Source organism: Ursus americanus, chromosome 27 (assembly GCF_024610735.1).
Source record: "Ursus americanus isolate L20-20 chromosome 27, mUrsAme1.1.p, whole genome shotgun sequence".
Taxonomy (NCBI): Eukaryota; Metazoa; Chordata; class Mammalia; order Carnivora; family Ursidae; genus Ursus; species Ursus americanus.
Window position 1 is genome coordinate 3,858,492 of NC_142153.1, and position 25,162 is coordinate 3,883,653.

Below are 25,162 nucleotides of genomic sequence, written 5' to 3' on the forward strand. Positions count from 1 at the left end.
AAAGAACAGATGCATACTACAATTCATTTCAAAGAATGCCAGTAGAAATTACCTTCTGTAATCTATGGTAGATAAATATTTAGTAAGTATCGGAGTACCCTTCAGCTATGATAGCATCAACACATTTCATCTGTTGGCTTTTGAGGAAAAAGAAATTAGTTAACTAAAAAATTCCATGGTTGAGAAAGGAAATAAAAGGACTGCAGCATAACCTGAGCTATGTCCCTGAAGAAGTTGTATTTGTCTTTTGGGGGAACTGGCCCTACTGCTTGCAGACCTATTTCCTGTCTCAAGGTTACTTAATCACAGACTAGATCCGTTCAACCTCAACCAGCTCTGAGGACAGAGCATGTCTTGGGGAAAAGCTAATACCATTCTCAGGCATGAAAAACACCTCTAGAGCCAAACACTGGGGAAATAGCAATACTGAAACAATGCTACGTGGCAGCGTGATGACCAGCACAGAATACTGGACTGAGTGGAGAAGCAAAACAACTCAGTGGTTAAAAGCAAGGATGTGAGACCCAGACTCTGGTTCACATCCTGGCTTCATGCGCAACAGCTGTGTGAAGGTGAGGAAGTTACTTCTCTGAGCCTCACTTTCCACTTCTGTAAAATAGGTAAGAGTGTTACCATCATCGAGTGCATACAATAGTGTGGCTACTATTATTAGTCTGGCCCTGAAGCTGGAAGGCCACATGACCTCAGGTAAGCCACTTAATATCTCAGCTACCTTGTCTGTAAAGTGAAAGGGTTAATTAAATCTGAGCCAGTGTTCAGCTCTAGAATTACTATGAACTGAAATATAGCACCACAACTCAAACTGCCAAAATACACAGTCTGAACTTGTTTATTAGTCATATAGTAATCTCACATAAAATCAGCTCAATTGCTGTGTTTGTTTTTAATACCAATTCAACATTATGCCAAACAGCAGATTTCCTAAGAAAGACATAGTACAAATAAATGAGATATAGAAAATAAAAACCAAAATGTATTTGGTCTTCCTGTTTATATTCAGTTCTGAGTTCACAGTTTATAATTTACTTTTTTTAAAGATTTTACTTACTTGAGAGAGAGAGAAAGAGAGAGAGCGTGCGTGCGCACCAGAAGGGGGGGCAGAGGGAGAGAGAGAGGCAGAAGCATGCTCTCCACTGAGCCGGGAGCCCCATGTGGGGTTTAAATGCAGGACTCCGGGATCATGACCTGAGCCCAAGGCAGCCACTTAACCAACTGAGCCACGCAGGTGCCCCACAGTTTATAATTTATAATAGAATATGATAACACACAAAAAAAAGAAGCATAGGAAGACAAGTTTAACTTGAAGAACATTGAAACCATATGATAATTTTTTATTCACTGCTGGAAATATTTTCATAAACTGGTACCATCCAGGCTCACAAAAGCAAACCTTCCTTTCTTTTGACAACAAAAGAGCACCAAATACTACATTTTTGTAGACATTCCTGTTTTTCCTGTTGCCTTTTTTCACTCTGACTTCTTAAATATGGTCTTCCTTGTAGGTGGGGTTCCTGAACTTTATGAGATAGCCTGACATTTTAGAGGATGTAAAAGTCCAGTAGCTGCACTACTTCAACCCTGGAGGGCAAAGAAATTAAAGGGTAAAAGCATAAAGTACAGGGTTATATTTTCCTTCATGTCCAAGGTACACAAGGGGATACAGAGTTCATCCATGTATGAAACGGCCTTCTAAATTCCTCAAAACTCTTTGTTCGGACTCCAATAACAGAAGACAGGCCTTCCCTTCAGTTCTGCATAGGTTCAACTCCAAGTACAATTAAGTGTTTCTGACGAAGGCATACCCTGTCCCTACCCCTTTCAACTCCACCAACTTCCCTCTTGCTACTACTGCTGCTAATCCAGGCAGCTCCCTGCAGTATCTTACCGATAAACTCACTGATAAGCATGCCAAGCACTATCGTCCATTCCCCTTTTAATCATTACTTTAGGAAGCATTTATTGGGTGAGAACTTTTATACGTCAGACATAATGGTCAATAACACAGATATAAGATACACTCCCTGGCATTGCAGTTTGAGGTCACAGTTGAATAGCTGTTAACAATTTTTAAAAGGAGTGATTTAAAAAATTACAATGTTATTTTTTAAAAGATTTTAATTAATTAATTAATTACTTCATTTACTTATCTGAGAGATAGCCCATAAGTAGGGGGAGTAGAAGAGGAGGAGGGAGAAGCAGACTCTCAGCTGAGCAGGGAGCCCGATGTCGGACTTGATCCCAGGACCCTAGGATCATGACCTGAGCCAAAGGCAGATGCTTAACCGACTGAGCCACCAAAGTGCCCCTAAAAATTGCAATGTTATTTTAAAGAAAATACCAGGTGCATTAGGAATACATGGTAGTCTAAGGAAAGGAATACATTAGGAATACAGCTTTGTCTAAGGAAATCAGCCTTCCTAGAGAAAGTGATACTGAAGTTGACCCTGAGAACAAGGACGCTAGGCTAGGGGTGGGTGGGGGGGAGAACAGGAAAGCCCAATGCACCAGAACAAAACATAGTTAAGAAAGCAAAAATTCACTCTGGCGTGGAAGTGGGAGGTATGCCGAACACAGCACTGGCAGAAGAAGAAGCTAGAGAGGCATGCAGCTGCTACATTATGAAGGTTTCCTGCTGACATCAGCATCAAAACACTTTCTATTCCATTTAAGGTGTACTTCTCAATTTTCCATAATAACAGTAGACCAGAAACAGAAAACTAAATCCATCAGAAAACTAAATCCATGACATGCTATATTAGCAAGTATAATATGTTAATGGGAGGGATCATATGTGCATTTTATGTTTTATGGGTCTTTCTAGAGGCAGTGGTTGGACCAGAAATAGTGTAGCAAGTGAAATGTTCAGGCTCTAAGACAAAGCAGTGGAAAAAAATTGGGGGTCAAGACCCATTTTCCACTAGTTTCATTTACTTACATGTTCCCAGAGCATTCTAATCAGAATTATCCCTAACAAACTACAACAGTATAAGATATGCCCTACATTTCAATACAACTATTATTATCCCCATCCTAAAAGATCTACCACAAAATAAAAGAAAGAAGAAAGAAAGGTAGAAATAAAGTGATAATTACTTATATATTAAAATTCTCCACATGTAAAGCCCAAAAGTATCAAGTAAAAAAGTTATTAGAACTAGTATGAGCCAGCCTGCCTGAGGTGGTCAATAATAAAATAAAAATATTTTTAAATAGCTTTAATAAACCATGAAGGAGCAATTAGAAAACATAACTGAAAAAAAAAATCCTGCTCATAATAAGAATAAAATTTATAAAGTAGCTAGGAATAAACTTAAAAGCACAGAACTAAAATAAAGCTACAAAACTTTGCTAAGAGAAAAAAAAATGAGTACTAAATGAAGACTATATTCCTGGAATGACTATGGCAAAGATAATCATTTCTCAAATTCCTCTAAAATTTAACACAATTCAGGGGGCACATAAAAAATAAAACCATTATGAACTAGAAGAAGTTATAGCTAAATGTATAATTTCCTCACAGAGAAGGTATTTCTCAATATTATGCCAGCAGAAATCATGCTTTAACTGACCGATTTAATTACATGGCAAAAACACCAAGCAAAAGAAAAATGATAAATGGACAGAAAAACACCCATAAGATAAAGACAACACTAGCCTCCATATGTAAAGGATTTCTGTGGATCCAAAAGAGAAAAATGAACACGACAAATCAAAAAATGGGCAAAAGACACTGTACTGAACATGCCAGCTGCTGTGTCTCTCCTAGAGAAGCTGCTTCATTCATAGTGCCTAGAAAGAACAGCCCCAAGTACCTCAACTCCTAATCCTAATCTCAGCCGACTGAACATGGAGTGAAACTGAGCCAATCAATTGCTCACTCCTAGAAATCTGGGACACAGATACCCAGGGCACTTAGATGACGGGCACCTGAACTGAAGGGTCACTTTGAAGTAGGGGCTGAACTAAGTGACATGGCAAGCCAAAACCAGATGGAATAAAGAGTTATGGGAGAGCGAAGAGGCCTGGAAGAAAGGGAAATGCAGGATGTAAAGAAAAGCAGGAGAGTGAGGATGACAGAGGGAAGCTGACTCTCCAATTCTTGTCTCTGGGAGGTATGACTGTCCTTTGTATTCTATTCCTCAAGATAAACCAGAGTGCCTCTGATATCAGTCCAATAAAACCAGTTCTTGTAGGTTTTCAGTCTACTACACCCAGAGCCCAGACCAAAACAGACATGAGCAAACAATTCACAAAAAAGGATAAAAAGATCAAAATTAAACATACGACAAAATGCTCATACATATAAGTTATCAAAGAAGTACAGGTTAAGGTACTCAGATAACTTTTTTAGCTATTCAACTTGCAAAGATAAAAAAGTACTGAAATAACTGCACAGCGGGGTATGGGAGGAAACAGGGACAACTCATATACTGGAGGGAGGAATGTAAACTGTAAAGTTTCTAGTTTCGGTAAGACTTAAGTACTGTATATCCTAAGAATCAGAAATTACACTTTTAAGCATTTAGTTTAAGGAAATAATCATAAACATGCACAAAAAAATTAAGAATATTTACTACAGTGCTATTTATAATAACACAAAAGAAACAAACTCAAAGATTACTTAAATCAGTGTTTCTCAAACATCATTCTTTGCTTTCATGACTTTTATATATCCCTTCAGCACATGTATTGAGTTACTTAACATTACTCCTTAAGTCCCCTCATGATTTTTATTTAACCTACTCTTTCGACAAGGTTTTATTAAATGCCTACTATATGCCAGGAACTGTTCTAAGTGCTGGAAATTCAGCAATGACTAAAGCAGATAAAAATCCCTACCTTAGTGGAGCTTACATTTTAGTGGTGTAATTGTTACTAAAATAAATAACATATACAGCATGTTAGTGACACGGTTAGGGAGAAAAAATAAAGCAGGCAAGGGGAATATGAGGCTTTGTGAGGAAAGGGGTTAGAATTTTAGAGAAGGTAGCCAGGTAAATCCTCACTAGAAAGACCTGCGGTTAGGGGACTGGCCACGAGACTAACTGAGAGATAGCATTCCAGGATGATGGAATAACAAGGTCAAAGGAAAAGGTGGAAACATGTCCGGTGTGTTCAAAGAAGGGCAAAGAAGCCAATGTGAGTGAAGCAAAGTGAGTAAGAAGAGTGAAAGGAGATGAGATCATAAAGGTACGGGCTGCAGACACGGGGATATATTTTGTAGGGACTTATACATCATGGTAAGGACTCTGGCTTCTGCTCTGAGATGAGAAGCCAACACAGATTGATAAAAGACTGAAGCGGGACACTAGTTAAAAGAATACTGTAATAAACCATTGTGACTTGGATCATTTGGATCATGATGGCATTTGGAATGGTGAAAGAATTGAATTACTAATATATTTTGAAGGTAGAGCTGACCAGATCGCTGATATGCTAGATATTAAAGTCACCTAAATCACCTAAAGAGTGAGGCAATGAAGAGGTGATGAGGACTCCCAACAGCTAAAGGTCTTTCACAGTAATTGTAACCATGAAATCACAGGTTTGATGTGCTAGTTATAATTTCATAATACATATTAGAATATATACCTATTAATGAAAAATGCTCATTCATATATTCTCCACAATATCTCATATACCACGAATAGTGTCTGCACCAAACTTGGGAGAAATGCTATCTAAATAAACTTGATAGATTCTGTGCACATGTGTGCACATGCACACACATGTTGAAAATGCATATATCAAAATGACAACAGTACTAATTCCTTGGTGGTAGAATAATACATTGTTTTCTTCTTTGTGCTTTTCACATTGTCTTCAAAGAATATATACTTTACTCTTGAAATTGTCTTCCATGATTAAATACTTTCCTTTTAGAATTAGATTCCTTTGTAAGTGGTTGGGTTTTCAATATAAATGCAAGTTTCACTCAAGTTAAGTTCTTTGACTTATCAAACTCAACACCCAAAAAGCAAACAAACAAAAAACAGTCAAGAAATGGGCAGAAGACATGAACAGACATTTCTTCAAAGAAGACATAAAAATGGCCAACAGACACATGAAAAAATGCTCAACATCACTTGGCATCAGGGAAATACAAATGAGATACCACCTCACACCAGTCTGAATGGCTAAAATGAACAACCAGGGAACAACAGATGTTGGTGAAGATGTGGAGAAAGGGGAACCCTCTTGCTCTGCTGGTGGAAATGCAAACCGGTGCAGTCATTCCTAAAACAGTATGGAAGTTCTTCAAAAAGTGAAATGACCCAGCAATTGCACTACTAGGTATTTATCCAAAGGATACAAACATAGTGACTCAAAGGGGCACATGCGCTCCAATGTTTATAGCAGCAAGATCCGCAATAGCCATACAATGGAAAGGGCCCAGATGTCCATCGACAGATGAATGGATAAAGAAGATGTGGTGTATATACATGTAATGGAATATTACTCAGCCATCAAAAAGAATGAAATCTTGCCATTCGCAGGGACATGGATGAGACCAAAGGGTATTATGCTAAGCAAAATAAGTCAGAGAGAGATAAATACCATATGATTTCACTCATATGTGGAATTTAAGAAACAAAACAGATGAACATAGGGGAAGGGAAGGAAAAATAAAATAAGACAAAAACAGAGAGAGAGGCAAATCAGCACTGGGTGTTTTATGCAACTGATGAATCTCTAAATTCTACCTCTGAAACTAATTAAGAAAGAATTAAGCTCTTTGGTTTCTGGTTTGATCTGATCGGTAAGGTTTTTAGCTACATATCCAGAACAGAAAAGAACTAGGATAGAGACCTTCAAGGTGGGAGTGGGAATTATGCTCAGAAACAAAAAACAGAAGCCCAGATAGTAGTAGTATACATAATACTATCAGTAGCAGACACAGATAGTATACATAATCTTAAAACTCTGGTGGATGGCATTCCACGTGCAAAAATCAAGGTCCAGAAAGTAGAAGACAGAGAGCAAATGCAAGACACTCTTGAGTCAGCCACAAACAAGTTCTTGGGAACTTGTTCGACCAGAGGCCAGCTCTCTACCAAGAGATTCTTCACTGCTTTGTGGTAAACAAGTCTTCTTGACATGTGCCAATACCATAATACTGTATTTTAGTGAACTGCTCAGATGCTTCCACATTAACGTCATCTAAATTACCCAGGGGGTGCCTGGGTGGCTCAGGTCATGATCCTGGAGTCCTGGGATCGAGCCCCGTGTTGGGCTCCCTGCTCAATGGGGTGTCTGCTTCTCCCTCTCCCTCTGCTCCTCCCCCTACTCATGCTCTCTCTCTCTGTCTCTCTCTCTCACTCACTCTAATAAATAAAATCTTAAAAAAAATAAAAAATAAAAAAATAAAACATTACCCAGGTAAAATAAACCCAGGTTTACCTACATAGAGCTCAAGAGGAGTAAGGGCAAGTTTAATGAAAGTCAGAGTGGGCTCTGGAAGAAACCGACTATGCTTTCTGTCTCCATCCTAATGGCTTAATTTTCATACCACTTAGTTAGGTTACCAAGATATCACTGCTCTTAACACTTTATTACTAACTGGCAAAAGGCCATAAAACACACATACTAAATGAAATGAGAGATGAAACTCTACAGCATTTTGGTCAGCTCAAAGGTTTTCAAGTACTCCACCTTGGGTAAGAATTAGGATGACTCTCTTCTAACCTCAATCAGATTAACAACTTGTTTTATCTTCAAAATGTCATGTTGTACATCAGACAGACAGTCACTGGGTAAGGGAGGGTCACTCTGAGAATGAAATGATAGAGGACTGTTCTAGATGTCTGCCCTGTGTAGACAAAGCTCTCCAATCTCTCTAATAAAGAGCATAATTACAAATGCCTTTTAGTTGTCTCATTTATCGAATGAATCATATGGCTTAACCAGTTATCACACAACGCCATCTGACAAGGCTCACACCTATATTCACCCGGCAGCCCTGAGCAGGGCTTTTAGTTTCTAAACAATCTTCTGCCAATAATACTAGAGTTTAAGTTTTGTTTTCATGTAGAGCTATGGCTTCATGATATGATCAGGAAACATTAAATCTATTATTCAAAGGACTGCATTGTCTTACCACTCTTGGCAAGTGTTAGAACATGGGTTTCCTGGAAAGGAAAGAGTCTGCATCTGCTCTCCAAAAGTACTTCTGTGATTAGTAAAGCTAAGTATCATTATTCACTAAATGTATCCTGTTCTCTTAAAAAAACCAAAACCAAAAACAAAAAAACCCAACCAACTAACCAACTACATACGAGTTAGGGAAACTTTTTTAAGTACATGTAAACCAAAGTTCAACTTTTTAAAAATAATAATGTTCAATAAAACAAATATAAGCCTTCAGTGGCTGACAACCTATTTTAGCTAAAAGCATTTCAAAAATATAACTTTGGCCCTGTTTCTCAGTAATCTCAATTAGTCTCTAAATATTCTACAAATGACCCAAGGAAATGGGCTTATCATACAAATGGAAATGGTAGACAACTCAAAACCAACTTCAAAACAAACAGAAGGAAGAGGTCTTTGAAAAGGGAACTAAATCTCAAAACACCACTTCTTGTACTAAGCTCTCTCAAAAGCAGCCAAGATACTGCTCCTCATTTTAAGCAGAAGAGCAGCCACGGAAGTGTGCCAGCATCCTAACTTAAGAGTACACCATTTACAAGTATTCTGAATTGGTGGATTCATCGGTTTCTTGCATTATTATCTCATCAGAGCACGGACAGAAAAGACATCGCTAGCGCAAACACATTTTCTCCATTGAACTTTTAGACACACATCTAACTTACTTTTAAAGGAAAATTGTTTCTTCAGCCTGAAAGAAGAAAATGACCAAAAAACAATAGAGCAAAGCTTTCCCTTTAAAAGATCCTTTGTCAAAAGGCAAATTTCCCTGGTTCCTAGGGACAACTTCCTCACAGAATTCTCTCTCCACCAAAGCACCTTGAGTCTGCTTCTCCTCATACAACTCATGGCCCTTAAAGGTGGAGCCTGTTCGCTACAGCAAAGAGAAGGGAGTGACAAACAGGCTGTGGCCAGTCACAGGGGAGGCCTACTAGGAGAAGAAACACTTCTGCAAATGTAAGCTGGAACCAAGATTACTCACCCACAGAAAAACGAGTTTCCTAAGAAGGTTTTGCAGCTCCAGTAGTTCTAGAACACACCCCTCACCACAGGTATCACGCACTGTAAGTCAACTCAACACTGAGCTCAAAGTACCAATAGGGTTATCCTCCCAGTATTTTAGCACACAAAGCAAGACTTGGGCTTGACTGTAGCTCTCCCATGACATAGTGATGACACAATTAGCTCCACACAGTATCTCCCTGCCTCCCACGCAGCCTATGGCAATGGACTGACAGATGTGGTAGTTACCTAGCAATACTTTGTGGTTATTTCACCCACATCATTCACATAGACAGACAATGCAGTGCCATCGTTCCATAAAAACTTTTCTCTCTCCTCCCACATACTGTTCCATATAATAATTTACATTATTACATGAACGAACAAAATAATGGCTCATGCTTTGTAAAAAGTAACCATCCCATGAGCCTTTAAGGATCCTACTGTTGATCCCTTTGTCCTCTGGGTCTCAAACAAAACTACTCTGCATTATTTCAAAGGAATGTGATTGCCAAGTGAATAAGCCTAAAGAGCTTAGAGCAAGAACTACCTTCTGTCTGAAAACATCCCACCATATCATGCTAAGCAGCTAAGCCTCATGCCGCCAATCACTCCTCGTTATAGGCTGGGGTGTGGGGAGGTGTGTACTGGAGGGGAGGCTGAGCCAAAATGTCTCAAAACACTTATGACAAATATGCTGGCCTTCCAGAGATGACCTGGGTGGTTGGTATATATTTTGCTATGCTAAATGAACTAAATGAAACTTGGTTGGTCTGCCCAGGCTGTGGTAAACATTTCAGTGTGATCCATAATAAAAATGATATTTAATGTGTATTAAGCACTTTCACTGTTCGAGGCACTGTTCTGAGACTTTCACAGGCATTAGCATATTTTTCCCCCCTTTATGGAATAAAGTACAATAAGAGGCATTAGGAAATTCCTTCTCAGTGAAAAGATGCCTACAAAGAGCTCTGTATTCTGGATTTTCTCCTCTTCTAATAATAGCTTTGAGATACAGCTATAAGCCTCACCTAGCACCCCTGACCGAAGGACACCAAGAGGTACAAAGCATAGAGGAGAGGAGAAAGGAAATGAGTATGCAATAATGTCCCTTGTTGCTAATTTAAGCTTTATGCTTAATGGAAATTCTATAAAAAAGCATCGTAAAAATACAGGCATTTTCAAGTATATGGAATGACTTGATAATGATGAGGACAGCGAAGACGGTGATGACAACCGGTATTTCCTGCACACTGTGTGAAGCACTTCATGAGCATTACCTTAACCAAAACACCTCTAGGAAGCAGGTATTACCGTATTACTGTCCTTTTACAAAGGATAAAAGGGAGGGTTTTTTGCCCAAGGTAAAACTGTCAGGAAATGTCCAGTTTGGGCTATGAAGATAAATCTCCTGATAAAGAAACAGGTTCTTAGCCCTACATGTGGTTCTAAGCCATCGCATACTTAGAATTCTAGCCCTAAAAGAGCTCCAGCAGTTAGCTTGATGGGATTACATAAAATAGCTATGGCAAGACTTGCATTAATACTCTTTAAATCATATAAATATATCTATAATTACCTAAGAGCTGTAGCTTCCCAAGGATAAACTACGAGTTCCGGTAATTATTCATCAAATACGAAAATACCATAGAAGGAAAGTAAAGGAAGGTCCCCTTCCAATATCCTGGGAGTTCTAAAGAAGGTGGAATTTTCTACAAGGTGATCTCTCCTCTATTCTTTTTCATATAAACAATTTGAGGTAGACATGCATACCTTCCATCAGAAACCTGAGAACTCTATTACTGATTACTAGTTTCTCTAATTCAAGGCCTTATGTATAAAAAATTAGAGTACACTTTATTTTGGCTAATAGAATAATGATCCTCCTTCCATTCACCATATTTATAGCTATTATTCTTCTATACCGTTGAATCCAAACCACATTGAGATTAAACCATTTCCACTGAATACTCTGAAGCTAGAAAATAGCACACTGAATGTGCTTACAATTTCAACCACAACTCCTACTCCACCTTAAATAGAACAGACTGCTTTCTCATGGAAAAATAAGATTTATTACTAGCAAAGTTAGAAGCACAAAAACAATAACTTATAAGGGAAACCGTTCACTAGCAGGGTTCCTTTACAACAGATTTTAATTGGGAGAAAAATAGAGCAGTCAAATTCCAGAATAATCTAGTCTGCACAGCATTTATTTTGGGTATAAAGAAAATGACATCATTATAGGGTTAGGATCTGAAACAACTGTCCCATACAAAACTGGTTACAATGACCAGTTCATTCCAAATTGGTGGGAAAAGGCTTGTACTCAAATCTAGGAATGTACAGCCACGGATGGCTCAAACCATGTCATGGGAGTTCACAAACTAGCCTAGATTGTCTAAAATCTTGTTATTTAAATAGAACAAAGTTTTAATTTGAGGGTAAGTTTGGTCTAAGGAGAAAAAAATCAGGAGGTAGAAATATGTTTAGTAAATTAGAATTTTTCTTCAAAAGTAAATAGCATCTTTCACTATTATTATTCTGATTTCAGATTATATTACTCATAGAAGCTTGGCTCATCTATACAGATATTATCTTGAAAAGGATAGGGAGAGGACAGGCTGTCACATCAGTGTAAGCTGGAGAAATCTTGCAATCTGCTGCAGTAGTTGCCCCCTGGGCCGTTGGCACCTGCGCCATCCCACTGATGTGGCCCTGTCTGTGGTCCCAGAATAAGTGGCATAGGCAGGGGGCAAGTCCATCCTCAGTCATCACTTCCAGTGTACAGGACAGGGCTTCAGGAGACAGGTACTTCCAAACTAAGAGAACTCTGTAACCACCACATCAACACGCTCTTAGTTATGTCAGCTGCACAAGTCGGGGCTACTTGAGCCTCTGACTCCCTCTTCTCCCTCAGGTGAAGATTCACACACCTCATTACTACATCAGTTAGGACACGGCAGAAGAGAGAAACACAAATAAATCAAATTATAACCCAGTCTAAGAGTTTGACAAAATACTGAAACTAATGTTTTTTTTTTTTTTAAAGATTTTATTTATTTGACAGAGATAGAGACAGCCAGCGAGAGAGGGAACACAAGCAGGGGGAGTGGGAGAGGAAGAAGCAGGCTCCCAGCGGAGGAGCCTGATGTGGGGCTTGATCCCAGAACGCTGGGATCACGCCCTGAGCCGAAAGCAGACGCTTAACGACTAAGCCACCCTGGCGCCCCGAAACTAATGTTTTGAATAAAATAAACATATATAAATAAATGAAATCCTTTCTTTTTCTGCTGACCAATAGCACAGACTAACTAAATGCAACTGTAATGATCTCCACTCCTATGGATACCCTTCCCTAAGTCAGAGGTATGAGCCTAAACCAAAGCATTCTCCAGAACTGGAAAGAGTGGCATTCCTCACTGAAATAGGATGTATTTTAAGCTCAGGGCAATCCGCCAACTCTGAAGTTGCTTTGTGGTACTGAAAAAAGTAAAAATAGGAAAAGGAGATTTTCAGATCTCCTCATGACCAGAAAATATTTTTGATAAGCCATTCAGTGCATGTACTCAACTTTATCAATCAGAATACAAATGTTTTGATTAGCACTATCGTTATCGAGAAGGCAAAGGCAAATAATTCCCTGAAGAAACACTGATGTTCCCTTGCTAAACCTCACTTAGGGTTCAAAAACACAAGCAAGCCCCTCAACCTGGATGCCAACAGACATTTATTACAAGCTGGGGAACAACGAATGTCCTTGAGGCTTTTGTCGAAGAAAAAACAAACGGAAAGGGAGATCAATAGAAAAGTTTCTACCATCCCACAGAGGGATGTACAGAGAGTCAAACCATCACTACAAGAAAAATTCAGACTGGAATATAGAAACTCATGCTTCTTGGAGGTCGTCCTCCTCACAGAGAGAGCTGCAGACTGCTGATGCCTTCATAAATGCTAAAATCAATACACTAACAGAAAAGAAGAATCGATTTTAAAACATTGTGGTAACCTGGACTTAGTGCTATACAAAAATAAAAAGACAGCCTCTGCCTTCAAGGAGGTTGGAAGTTCTACACGAGGCATCAGAAGAACCTGACTGTTGTCACTCTCCTTTTCCCTCACTGCCACTCCTTTCTCATGGTCTCACAAATGCAGAGGGAAATTACAGGGTCATGGCATGTTGGCTCTGGAAAAAAAATCTAAGTATTGCCTAGCCCAACTCCCTCATTTTAAAGACAAGATCAGCTCAGAAATGGGTAAGTGACATGCCCAGAGCCGCAGAGCTAATGTGAAGTACTAGAAAAACCCCAGGCTCCCAACTGCCAACTCCATACTTCTTTAGTTCAAAGAGAAGAGAATAGTTCTCCTAAGTGCAGGGGATGCAATATCCAGACACCGGATAACCAGAATCTAGAGAGAATTACACGGACTCTTAACCTCCTACATTCTGGTTTCATTTCAGCTGCTGTGGGTCACACTTCTGCTTTCATGTGAGAAACAAGGACTTCAAGAAGGGATAAAGAAGACATAACCATCAGTCACCTCTTTCAGCCAAAAGAAGGAAAATTCTAACGTCCTACTATCTCTGTGCTCATCTTCCTAGCAGAGTGCATTTGGGATTTCAAAATAAGTATTTCTTATCAGCCAACTCAGACTGAAAAAGGGTAATTGGTGGATGTTGCTTCCATGGAAGAACGATGCAAAAGTCGAGCTGTGTACACAGCCCAAATAAGACCACAGAAGAATGGAAAATGGCCTCTCCTTCCACTTGCTCTCCATCTTATCAATGCTATGAGCATTGTTGCTAAATTTTGGTGTTATTCTACCTGCTTCAATTTCACAGTCTCCTCACTATTTCTCGGTTTGTTCTTATAAAGAAGATTCTAATTGGTCACAAAGAACTAATCTAAGGAGCCAGAATTAGTAGGATTTCATAGAGTCAAGTAATGGATTTTTTGGAGTTGAAAATACACGTTGTGAACTATTTAATCTAATCTCATTTTCCATATGAGTGAATGGAGACGCAGGTTAGGAATTTAGATATAGACAGAACAAGGGCCAGAGCCCAAGTCCTTCAACTCCCAGCACAGCACTCTTCCTACTACCACTTGCATCACCAACAGACACAGGACTACTGTACATGTCCACGTCCCATAGACAGGTCTGGAAGCAACCTGAGCTTACCAGAGTCTCACTGGTCGATGTATGATGGCCACAGCAACATAGCAACTTAAAGTCCCTGTCTGTCAGTGGCTATTGAGGCTCAATAAGACAAGAACGTGGAATGGAGAAAAAATTAGAGAGACATGAGCATGGTTAAATATTCAGGGAAAGGAAAAGATCCCATGACAATCTGAATTCTGAGGACAGAAGAGACAGGAAAGGCAAAGGAAGGAAAGCAGGAAGGAGAAAACGTACTATCAAAAAAGCAAATGAAAAGAATGGCATCGGAGCACAGGAAGGACAGCTGGTGGCCATATAATATACAATATTTTGAGGGGAAAAAATACCTAAATCTTGTTATTTTTTCACAATGAGACTTCCTCTTTAAGTTCTTTAAGAAGGTATATCTAATCCAATTTCTAATCAACTTGGTGTACAGTTACAGCAGACTGCTGCCTTCGGGTATGGTTTCATAAAACTGAGTATAACACAAGATAAATATTACTTCTACACTAGCCAACCATGGGTGGATTTTAATACTTAACACATACTGGGTAGGGCAACCCCACCCTTGGCTCACAGCCTAGCTTCTGTAGATGGATCTCTCAGCCTACTGCCAGAGCTGGCCCCATGGCTGTGTGGCTCTGAGACCTCCCAAGAAGACCTCAGTGCCACGGGAAGAGATATTGATGACTCAGGAGATAGCCAAGCTCTCAATTTGCAGCAACCAAATGAAGCCAGACATGGAGCTAAGAATCAGTATGTCGCAGTGCTGACATTTCAAACATCTACTGAGGCTCAAAAGTAAGTGCTGTATGTTCTCTCTCAAGTAGAGATATTTCTGGGAATAGCCGTGTGTGTGTGTGTGTGTGTGTGTGTGTGCGCGCGTGTGTGTACGCGTGTGCATGTGTATGTATGTCTATGTATGATACTGGGTGCCTGTTTTGTTCGACCTAAATTTCCCAGTGAAAAATTCTGTTAACTAAAATGTTTTTCTCCTTAGAAAGAAAAGAAAAGAAAAGAAAAGAAAAGAAAAGAAAAGAAAAGAAAAGAAAAGAAAGAAAGAAAGAAAGAAAGAAAGAAAGAAAGAAAGAAAAGGAAAAGGAAAAGGAAAAGGAAAAGGAAAAGGAAAAGGAAAAGGAAAAGGAAAGGAAAGGAAAGGAAAGGAAAGGAAAGGAAAGGAAAGGAAAGGAAAGGAAAGGAAAAAAAGGCACCTGGGTGACTCAGTTGGTTAAGCGACTACCTTCGGCTCAGGTCATGATCCCGGGGTTCTGGGATCGAGCCCCACATCGGGCTCCCCCTGCTCTGTGGGGAGCCTGCTTCTCCCTCTCCCTCTGCCTGCTACTCCCCCTGCTTGTGCTCTCTCTCTCTCTCTGTCAAATAAATAAATCTTAAAAAAAACAAGTTATAATTCAAAGGATTAGGATGTGAAATCCATATTGCTTACCAAGGAGGAGCCCCAAAATGATCAGTAAATTTACCAGAACCCAACTGAGAAGGTGGGGCCCAAGGACTAGGCAGTTTCTTATTACATTAAAATACGCCAACACGTTTTTGGCTGTGTTTCAGGTGGATACTTTGGTTCCCTCATTTTCAACCTTAAGAAAATGCCCAGCAATTTCCATCGTGAATTCAAAATTATAGTCAAGGATGTTACACACCAGCTTCCCAAGGTCAAGACGCCAGAAAATGCAAAGCCAAACTCATCTTATACTGACTACGTCCTTAGGTTTATTCTTCATTACCTCCTAAACCTATTGGCCATATCCCTACCTCCAATCCTGAAGCAGCATTTATATGTTTGGCATTGAATCAAGTATTGATCGACTTGTCACTAAGTTTATGCAAGGTAAATATCTGAGACCTCACCTTTGGAATTAGCAAGAAGTGTGAAATTTTGATCAAAAGAATCTCTACTTACATTGAGACTGAAGGGTCTACAACAAAGATAATCCCTCTAACACATGGTCATAGACTTGGGCTACTCAGCCAATCACACAAGAAATCTGTGTTCCTCTTACCAACTGTTGACTTTTGAAGTCATGAATCCAGGAATTCTTTAGCTGAATTATTTCAACAAGAAGGATACTTTCCACGGGTCTCTAACAGTTGGCTCAGCTGACCCAAGGAATACACTAAATACACAAGCAGGCAGCAACTATCTCACACTACTTGGGCCAGTACTAAGCCTTCTGATTTCCAAGCTGCAGAGACAGTTTTTAACTGTCTTTTTGTTTATCTTTCAGCAGCAAAATACTGAAGACATACAAATGTTTCCCTAACATTCTGTCACCTAGAAATGCAGTCTCATCCTGGGAAAGCCAGACTAAAATGTCCATACATGATAAATGTGTTTCTCTACTGAATAAGATTTAGATAAAGAGCTTAAGAGCCAGGATGGATGAATAGTACTGAGAACCAAGCCACAGCAATGAAAACATCTCACACACAGCCTGGCAAAAGGCCCCTCCTCTGCCCTGAAGGGATTATTGCCTCCAGCTAAAAGACTGTTCATACTCCATTTCTTCTCCTGGTGGCATCTCTATTTCAGCTACCACTTGCCATGGCATCCTTTTTCTCTCTCTTCCTTCAGGTACTCATATCTCCCATAACAACAGATCTGAGACATGGAAGCCCTAATCAAAGATGATTAGTTCTAGATGACTACAAAACAAAGCATGTCAAGGTCAGTGGATTATAGGCAGGAGAATATGACACTCACTCTCTTAACACCCTGTCACCCTTTAAGGGTTTTCATTATGTTTAGGTCTCACAAGTCAACACAAGTGATTGTGTTATCTTTTGAAGATAACTGTCCTAAGTTGTTTAAAAGGGGAAGAAAGAACTGGTCAGTAGGATGATGGGTATAATAAGGTAGAGGAAGGATAGAAAAAGGAAGATATCTAGTCCACCGTCTCCAACCCCAAATACAAAAAAGTCTTCTGTCCAACCACCTTTGTTTTACAGAGGAGAAAAGTGAGAGAGATCAAGAGAGGACATGACTATTTCCAGGTCTCACAATCAGTAGCAGAGTTGGGCGAGTGGAGATGCTCAGGGCCTCACTTCTCAGTGCTTCCTCTTCTAAAAGGCAGGGTCTCAATAAAGGACCAGCTGAATCAACAAAAGGGAGTGGCTTCTTTGAGAACATTCTGAGCACAGAAATTATACTGCCCTAGCCCCTTCTAAACGCAGGCTTCTAGGTATGCCAGGGGCATTCAAAAGCAGATGGGACAAACAACTTTCACAAAGAGGTGGGATGAAGTCCAATGACACCAAACACTAGACAGCGACGAGGTTCCTCCCTCTCCAAAGCACAAATAGTTTAACATACCTAAGCCAATCAGGAGGAAGAAGCCAGTCCTTTCAATATTCATTAAGAAAAACAAATACAGCACTTTGCAGTCTACCTAGCACTTTCTTAAGCATTACTGTATCTCACCCTCACAACAGTCCCATTTTCCAAGTAAAGAAACAGAGAACCAAAGAAGCCTTGCCCCCCGCCCGCACAGCTGGTAAGCAGCAAGGCTGGCAGTTGAGCCCCTTTCTTCCAACTCCACATTCAGTGCACCTACTTGTATCCTCCCTCCACCCAATGTTATTAATGACAAAAAGCCAAACACAACAGTCGCTCAAAGGGCTGACTGAACCACACCCTCTAGCCAGCTAAACAATGACTAAAATCCTTGCTGGAACCCAACACAGGCTCTGCCTCCCCAGAATTTCAGGACTGAGCATTTTCACAGTACGTTCAGACCCAAGCATGCCTCGCTACTCTGCATGAACTCTGGCCTGATAACATGAATCACAACAGTGTGGCTGCAGCTGGACCTGGTGCATTCAGCTCCTGGTGACACAACCCAGCTGTGTGGGCAGGTTCCCTACAACGGTGCTCCCAAACATTCCAAACATTGTGCTGCAGAACTGGGGGGAGGAACTGAGCTGCAGAGGGAGCTGGCAAATCTGACAGACTTTCCATTCCACATCTGCACCAGTAAGGCAGTTTAAAAGAGCGGCACAGACCATGCCTTAAAGAATACACTAAAAACCATCAGGAGGTTCCTTCTGACAAGTGGGAGCAAAGTGGGGAAAAAGAGAACTTCAACTTCAATTTTTACCATTGGCACATATTCCTTTCATATTTTTGAAAACTAGTTCAAAATTAAATTTAAAAGCTATAATGACTGCCCGGGAAAGTCATGGCGACAAACAGAGAAACTGACACTAGACAAAGTAAACTAATAACACAGAAGAAAATAATTGTAAACAAAAGCTTTAGAAACACTGATCTAGACATGAGACCTTTATAAAGCAAAATAGGGAAAGAGACTCATTTACAAATTGTATGAATTTTCCTTTCACAGTAATAGAAGAAATGGAGGTATTTTTGGAAGACCAAAAATTTGTTAGTGCTTAGGACTTTATGCTAGGCATTTCCACATATTTTATCTTATTTTTTTAAAAGATTTTATTTAATTATTTGAGAGAGAGAGAGAAAGAGAGAGCCCACTCAAACTGTGGGAGGGGCAGAGGGAGAAGCAGGCTCCTGGCTGAGCAGGGAGCCTGATGCAGGGCTTGATCCCAGAACCCTGGGATCATGACCTGAGCCGAAGGCAGATGCTTAACCGACTAAGCCACCAGGCCCCCATATTTTATCTTATTTAATCTCAATAACCATGGAAGAAAAGATATTATCCACAAGTCATAGACCAGGAAACAGAAATTCAGCAGCTTCAAACAGCTGCTCAGCTACTAACTTCTGGAGCATAAAGATAGAAAGGGCCAAGCTGGAAATACAGATAAACCCTCTAAGAACAGCCACCACTGCGTGGAAAAGGACAATCTGCACTTACAAAAAGAACACAGAAAGAATGGCCTGGTTCTGGCGATCGCTTGGGGTTTTACTCCTAGTGTGGGTCACATTCCTCCTATGAGGTACATGTATGTGCAGTCCCGTGCTCCACATTCAAAGACGATGGAAAGGATACACTATCAACAGGACGTGAGCATAAAGATGTTTTCACAAAGTGTTGACGGATTGCACTAATTTGCCCTTTTTCTCTCTCAGCCCTCCTTGACATAGAGCTCCATTTGAGAGATGGCAGCGGTGGGGAAGCCTGCCTGCCGTGAGGCACAGGGCACTACCTGGAACCCTGCCATGCTTACAGTATGGGCATACTGCCGTTCTCTAAGTCCTCTCACATACCTGATGTAAGGAAGGGCAATTTAAACATAACAAGAGCCAGTTTATTAATACTCACTGAGCTTTTATTAATGCAGGAGAAATTCTGCTAAGTGCTTCCCATGCATTGAACCTCAGTTAATCTTCACAACCACCACCTCTCAGGTTAGGTGCTATGACCATCCGTAGGTCTCGTATGAAGAAACTGCTATCGAAGAGTGGTTAAGTAACTTACCAGAGGTCAAATTGTAAGAAATAGAGATAAAACTCAATCAGTGGGCCTATAATTCCCAAGTCCAGTATCATAACCACCATGCTTCTCACAAATTACATTTCACATCCTTTTTATCAAGGATTCTCTTTGTCCTTTGTTATTAAAGCTATGAAACAAAATATCCAATTAGAAAGAGGCTTTTTTTTTATACTGATGGCCAGGTAAGATAAATGACATTATAAAATTCTAGAAATATGAATTTAAAATTATGAACTTAAACACTGTTATCAAGGCAAGAAACTTTAACTTACCCAATACACAAATACATCTGTTAGAATCAGCTGACTGTCCTGGGCATTCAAATGCCAGGGTTCTCAAAGGCTCCCAGGTATTCAGGAATCCTTTAACCCCAAGCATCTCAAGAATGGCCCAAAAAAAAATATCAACACACTGGGTTCAAGTTCCCTCCTTTACCATTGCTGATCTTATTTATGAATGTGAAACAGGAGAGAGACCTTCTCAGAGGTAAACTCTGGAGCTGAAATTCCCTCAGTTCCAGAAAAAAATATTCCCTATGACTCTTTTCTTTAGATAACCAGCTAGCCTTTGGAATTTCAAACCTAATGCTAAATTCTAAGACAAATCATGTTTCTACACTAACAGCACAGCAACTTTCCCTTTAGAACAGTGATACACCAAAATAAGAGTGACAGCCTTGTGCAATAGTCAGAATGGATCCCACTAAATGACGGAGCTCGAACTGGTAACCTTCTAATGCCTGGATGCAGTTTCAGAAAAGGTAGCTGAAAGCACACTGTAGTCTAGGAGCACCAAGCTACGTCTGACCACCTCAAAGAGCAGCACAACTCTACTAAGGAAAAAAAACTCTCATCCTGTCCAAACATTACTCTATAACAAATACACTCTCTTCATTTTTGTCAACCTAATTTAGAGAACAATATATATGAATTATCATTTTCCTAAGTTTCTAAGACTTTCTTATGATGTTTTCCATTTTAAATAAAACAGTTTAAAATCCAAGGAATTTTCTGTAACTACAATTATATATAACCCAGTACTGCCTAGGACCAGACAAAGAAAATAAACTGAATTCCAGTTACCTCCGTCAGCAAACAGTCTGCCCATAATTTTATCAGGAATACAAAGAACATTCTCCTGTTCCATCTGTTCAGCAAACCCTCATCTTCAGCAAGGCCTCTTTTAATGCACTTATACAGCTGCTTCTGCTGTGAGTACAAACTGCTACACACTGACTCTGCAGTGACATTCTCCCAGAATGCCACTATGTCCCTCAGGGGCTGAGGGAGAAGAACTTGAAAGAAGTGAAAGGAGCACTCCCTCCACCCCCTCTGCCTAGCCTCCCCTCTCAACAGGCAGCTTCCCTCCAAGAGATCTGCTTCAAAAGTCCAGACCCAGTGAAGTCACACATGACCTCACAAACCTCCAACTTAACTCTTCAGAAGCCAGAAGGCAAGCCGACAACAGGGAGAAAGGCCAACTGTCTTAGCTGATTCGGAGTCGTTGCTCTTGCGGAAGAAAGAGAGGTTTGTCCAACATCATTTTAAAAAAAGAAAAACAAAGTAATTTCGGAATTGGCCTTTCATAATAGCACTAAGGTTTTTGAAGTACTGTTTCTGAAGACTGTAATTTCTTGCAGCACAAACATTCTGGACCTATAAGAATGACTAAAATGGGGAAAAAACCTAGTTCATTTATATTATATAAAATTCACACTTATTCTTATGTGATTTGTGTTTTCCTATTTTCATTCCTAGCTGTGATTCTGGTTTTCTACCATCACTAATGTGAAAATATTCATTTGCCTGTTGTTGGAATCCTGCTTCAGACAACCAGAAGTGGACAGGCAACACTCACAGCTGTCAGACACAGGCAACAGGCAACAGGCAACAACTGCCACAGAGAAGTCTCAGCAACCAGGAGCTACGGGGCATCGCATCGGGCATCACATCGGACAGAAAGCACAGCCACCAGACCCAACTAATTGATGACAGAGTCCGCACTCTGCGCCCCTCAAAGGAAAGGACAGCAGGGTTTTACTTCAGTTTCTTTCCATGCTTTTTCTTTGGGCACCAGCTGTTTTTGTTGGGATATCGGAATTATAAGGATCAGAAGGTAAAATAACTAAAAATTACTTTATAAATAGAAGTAGATAAAATTACAACTTCTCAAAGAAAATGTAATATGCCCTTTCAAGAATGCCTTGGTTCACCCAGAAAATGATTATAACTTACTGTCCAGCCTAGAGGAACTCTCCCATAAGTGCACAAGAAGCCACAAATTAGAATGTTCACTGCCATGCCCTCTGAGATAACAAAAATACAAGACAGCCAAAATGTTCATAAATAGGAAAATGGAAAAATAAATTATAGTATATATTCATGTAATGAATACTATAAGCAAATAAATTAATAAATTAGGACTTTATGAATCAGGAAGAATGAATTTGAAATGTTGAGCAAAAAAGTGAGTTACAAAAGGAGAGATGAAGGTAGCATTTATATAGGTTTAAAAACATGAAAAACTACTATCTAGTATTGACAGGTGCACACTTATATAGGAATGACAAACACCCACAGGTCATGGTTACCTTAAGGAAGAGAAAGGAAGGACTGGGACCACGGAGGCATTCACAGGAGTTGGCAATTCACCTGCAATGTTTATTTTTTAAATTGGCTGGTGAAATCACAGGTGTTTATTATTTCCTACATTTTGGGGTATGCCTAAAATGTTTCAGAAGTTGTAAAAAGTCACCTCATAATGGCTGCCTCTGAGTGTAGTGGCACCTGTTCAGTCTAAAAAATTAACAGAAGAGGCAAAGAGGTTCACAGTTCCCTCAATTCCTAACTTTCAAGTCCCCAAATCCGAGCACCTGTTACTAATTCTGCCTCAGTTTGGCTCCATCTGGACAGTCACCCTGCCCACTCCCCCCATGATCATTTATACATATCTACCTCTCCCTTCAAAACCCGCCACAAAAAGCAACACTTCCAGAGGGCCCCCACAATGCCTCATGCTAGAAGTAACCCCAGCCTCAGAACCTTACTGTTTGGCTCAGTAGGCCTGCACTAGAACTGTTTGTTAAATTATCTTACCAGCCTCCTCTCTGGGAGACACCTAGTCCCTAGCAGTGAGCGGCCAGTAATTAAGTTCTTCATTAAGCAAAAACCAAGTGTCTGGTGTGTGCTGGCCCCTGCAACAGAGGTTCTCTCAGTATCAGAACTAAGGACTTGAGATCACTGCCTGAGAGGAGGGACAGGCCCATACCTAAGGACATTATAGGATGAACCCTAAAACTACTGTCAAATGAACGCAGAGTGTGAATAAAGAACTTTCATGATTTTGTTTTGGAATAATTATTCAATACCTCTTATTTTCTGTGTACTAAAAATTTTATATTATTACTCTTGACTAAAAAAAATGTCACCTTCTTTGTGTTGAGGTGGAGCTGCTAAATAGATAATTACAAAGACAGTAAAACTGTCATTAGAAATCCTCACCTTCAAGTAATCCAAGGCCCTTAAAATTATTACAGATATACAACACCTTCGTCGACCTGACCACAGCCCATTCATATCAGGTGACTTTGAAAAAGTTTTAAAGAAAACTTTTAGTTTAAGCAGTGTTATTACTGATAATAATAGCCAACATATTTTGAGTACTCATCAAGTGGAAGTAAATTATTATCCCTTTTCCCAGATAAGAAAGTTGAGGTTTGGGGCGCCTGGGTAGCTCAGTTATTAGGTGTCTGCCTTTGGCCCAGGGAGTGATCCCAGGGTCCTGGGCTCGAGCCCCGCATTGGGCTCCCTGTTCCGCTGGGAGCCTGCTTCTTCCTCTCCCACTCCCGCTGCTTGTGTTCCCACTCTTGCTGGCTGTCCCTCTCTCTGTCAAATAAATAAATAAAATCTTTAAAAAAATAAAAAAGGAAAAAAAAGAAAGTTGAGGTTTAGGAAGGTAACTCACCAAAATTTGAACCAAAGCAGTCCGACTTCAGAATCCAGACTCTTTACTAAAAACACCATACTGTTTCCTAACAGGAAAATGGATCAACCCCTTTATTTCTAGAGTAAGGATGGACGCCCTACGATCACCGCACCAAAGATGAAACAAGAAATCACTCCAAGGTTCACAGCCAGGACCACTCACTTTTACAAACCTCTGCCACTAGCACAATGACCCTGCTTACCTGAGAACAGGGACTGTCTTACTGAGCTTTGTATTCTGCCTCTGAACAGTTTTCACCGCATCTCAAGCTTTAAAGTACTTAGGAATCACCTCAGAATTTGTTAAGACACACATTTTGATCACGTAGGTCAGGGGTAAGGTCTCTGGTACATGTTTCTAACAAACTGCGAGAGAATGACCGCCTAAGCTGCACAACAGAATCTACCTGAGAATCTTTTAAAGCTATCCCTGTCCGGATGTCACCCTACATCAACACAATCAGAACCTCTGGAGGGGAAGCGTGGGAAGTCGGAATTTTAAAAAGCTCCCTGTGTAACTCTAATGTGAAGTCAGGTTAGAAAACCCTATTCTAGAGCTTTCCTACTTTAGCTCGGTCCATGGACCACGGTTCTAGACCAGTGCCTCTCAAACTTCATTACGTATATGTAAACCACCTGGACATCTTCTTAAAATGTAGATCCTAATTTAGTGGGTCAGAGGTGGGGCCTGAGACTCTGCACTTCTAACAAACTCCCAGGTTGATACTGCTGGGAAGCAAGGTGGTAAGTAGAAAAACTAAAAATTTCCAGTAGTTTAGGGTGTGTGATTTATAAGGCTCTCCTTTCATAATTCTTTTTTTTTTTAATTTTATTTATTTATTTGACAGAGAGACAGCCAGTGAGAGAGGGAACACAGCAGGGGAGTGGGAGAGGAAGAAGCAGGCTCCCAGCGGAGGAGCCTGATATGGGACTCGATCTCGGAACGCCGGGATCACGCCCTGAGCCGAAGGCAGACACTTAACGACTGCGCTACCCAGGCGCCCCTCCTTTCATAATTCTTAATTCAGAGACCAGGAGAATACTGCAGATGGAGGTTTCGGTGCAGGCATATGAAATAGCATATGGGGTGTAGGAATTATAAAGGTAAATCATTTATCTAACATTGGCTTAGATGTAGTTTAATATTAATTTTCATTAGCATTCATGAGAAAGATTATATTGAACATACCCTGCACCATGGCCACTTGGGTACTGAGTATTAAGGCTCTGCTAGGAGCCTGAGCCAATTTAATACAGACTCCATATATCAGTTAATAGAAAGCTTATGAGATCCGCAGTAGAAAAACAAAAGATTAAAGCATTGGAAATGTACCCATTTTGGGTTCTGATAAATTGGTACTCCTACCTTCAAAGAACTTTTACTTCTCTTTTTTCTTCCCCAACCCGCAAATCAGT

General features: G+C 40.1%; 1 protein-coding gene across 7 annotated transcripts in view; it reads right to left on the reverse strand.

The window, feature by feature from the left end:
- Nucleotides 1-25,162, reverse strand: part of PSD3 (pleckstrin and Sec7 domain containing 3) — a 701,003-nt gene that overhangs the window by 382,003 nt on the left and 293,838 nt on the right. The window contains exon 1 of one of the 7 annotated variants that reach the window (XM_087856335.1): nt 20,846-21,440. The exons of 5 other annotated variants lie outside the window; for them this stretch is intronic. Coding sequence is in view for 1 of the 2 variants with exons in the window: in XM_045779178.2 (XP_045635134.1) it covers nt 20,036-20,052 (17 nt within the window). In the remaining variant the exon portion in view is untranslated. Of the gene's footprint in view, nt 1-20,035; nt 20,811-20,845; nt 21,441-25,162 lie in introns of those variants that run through there. One more of the 7 variants, XM_045779178.2, reaches the window with a different exon arrangement.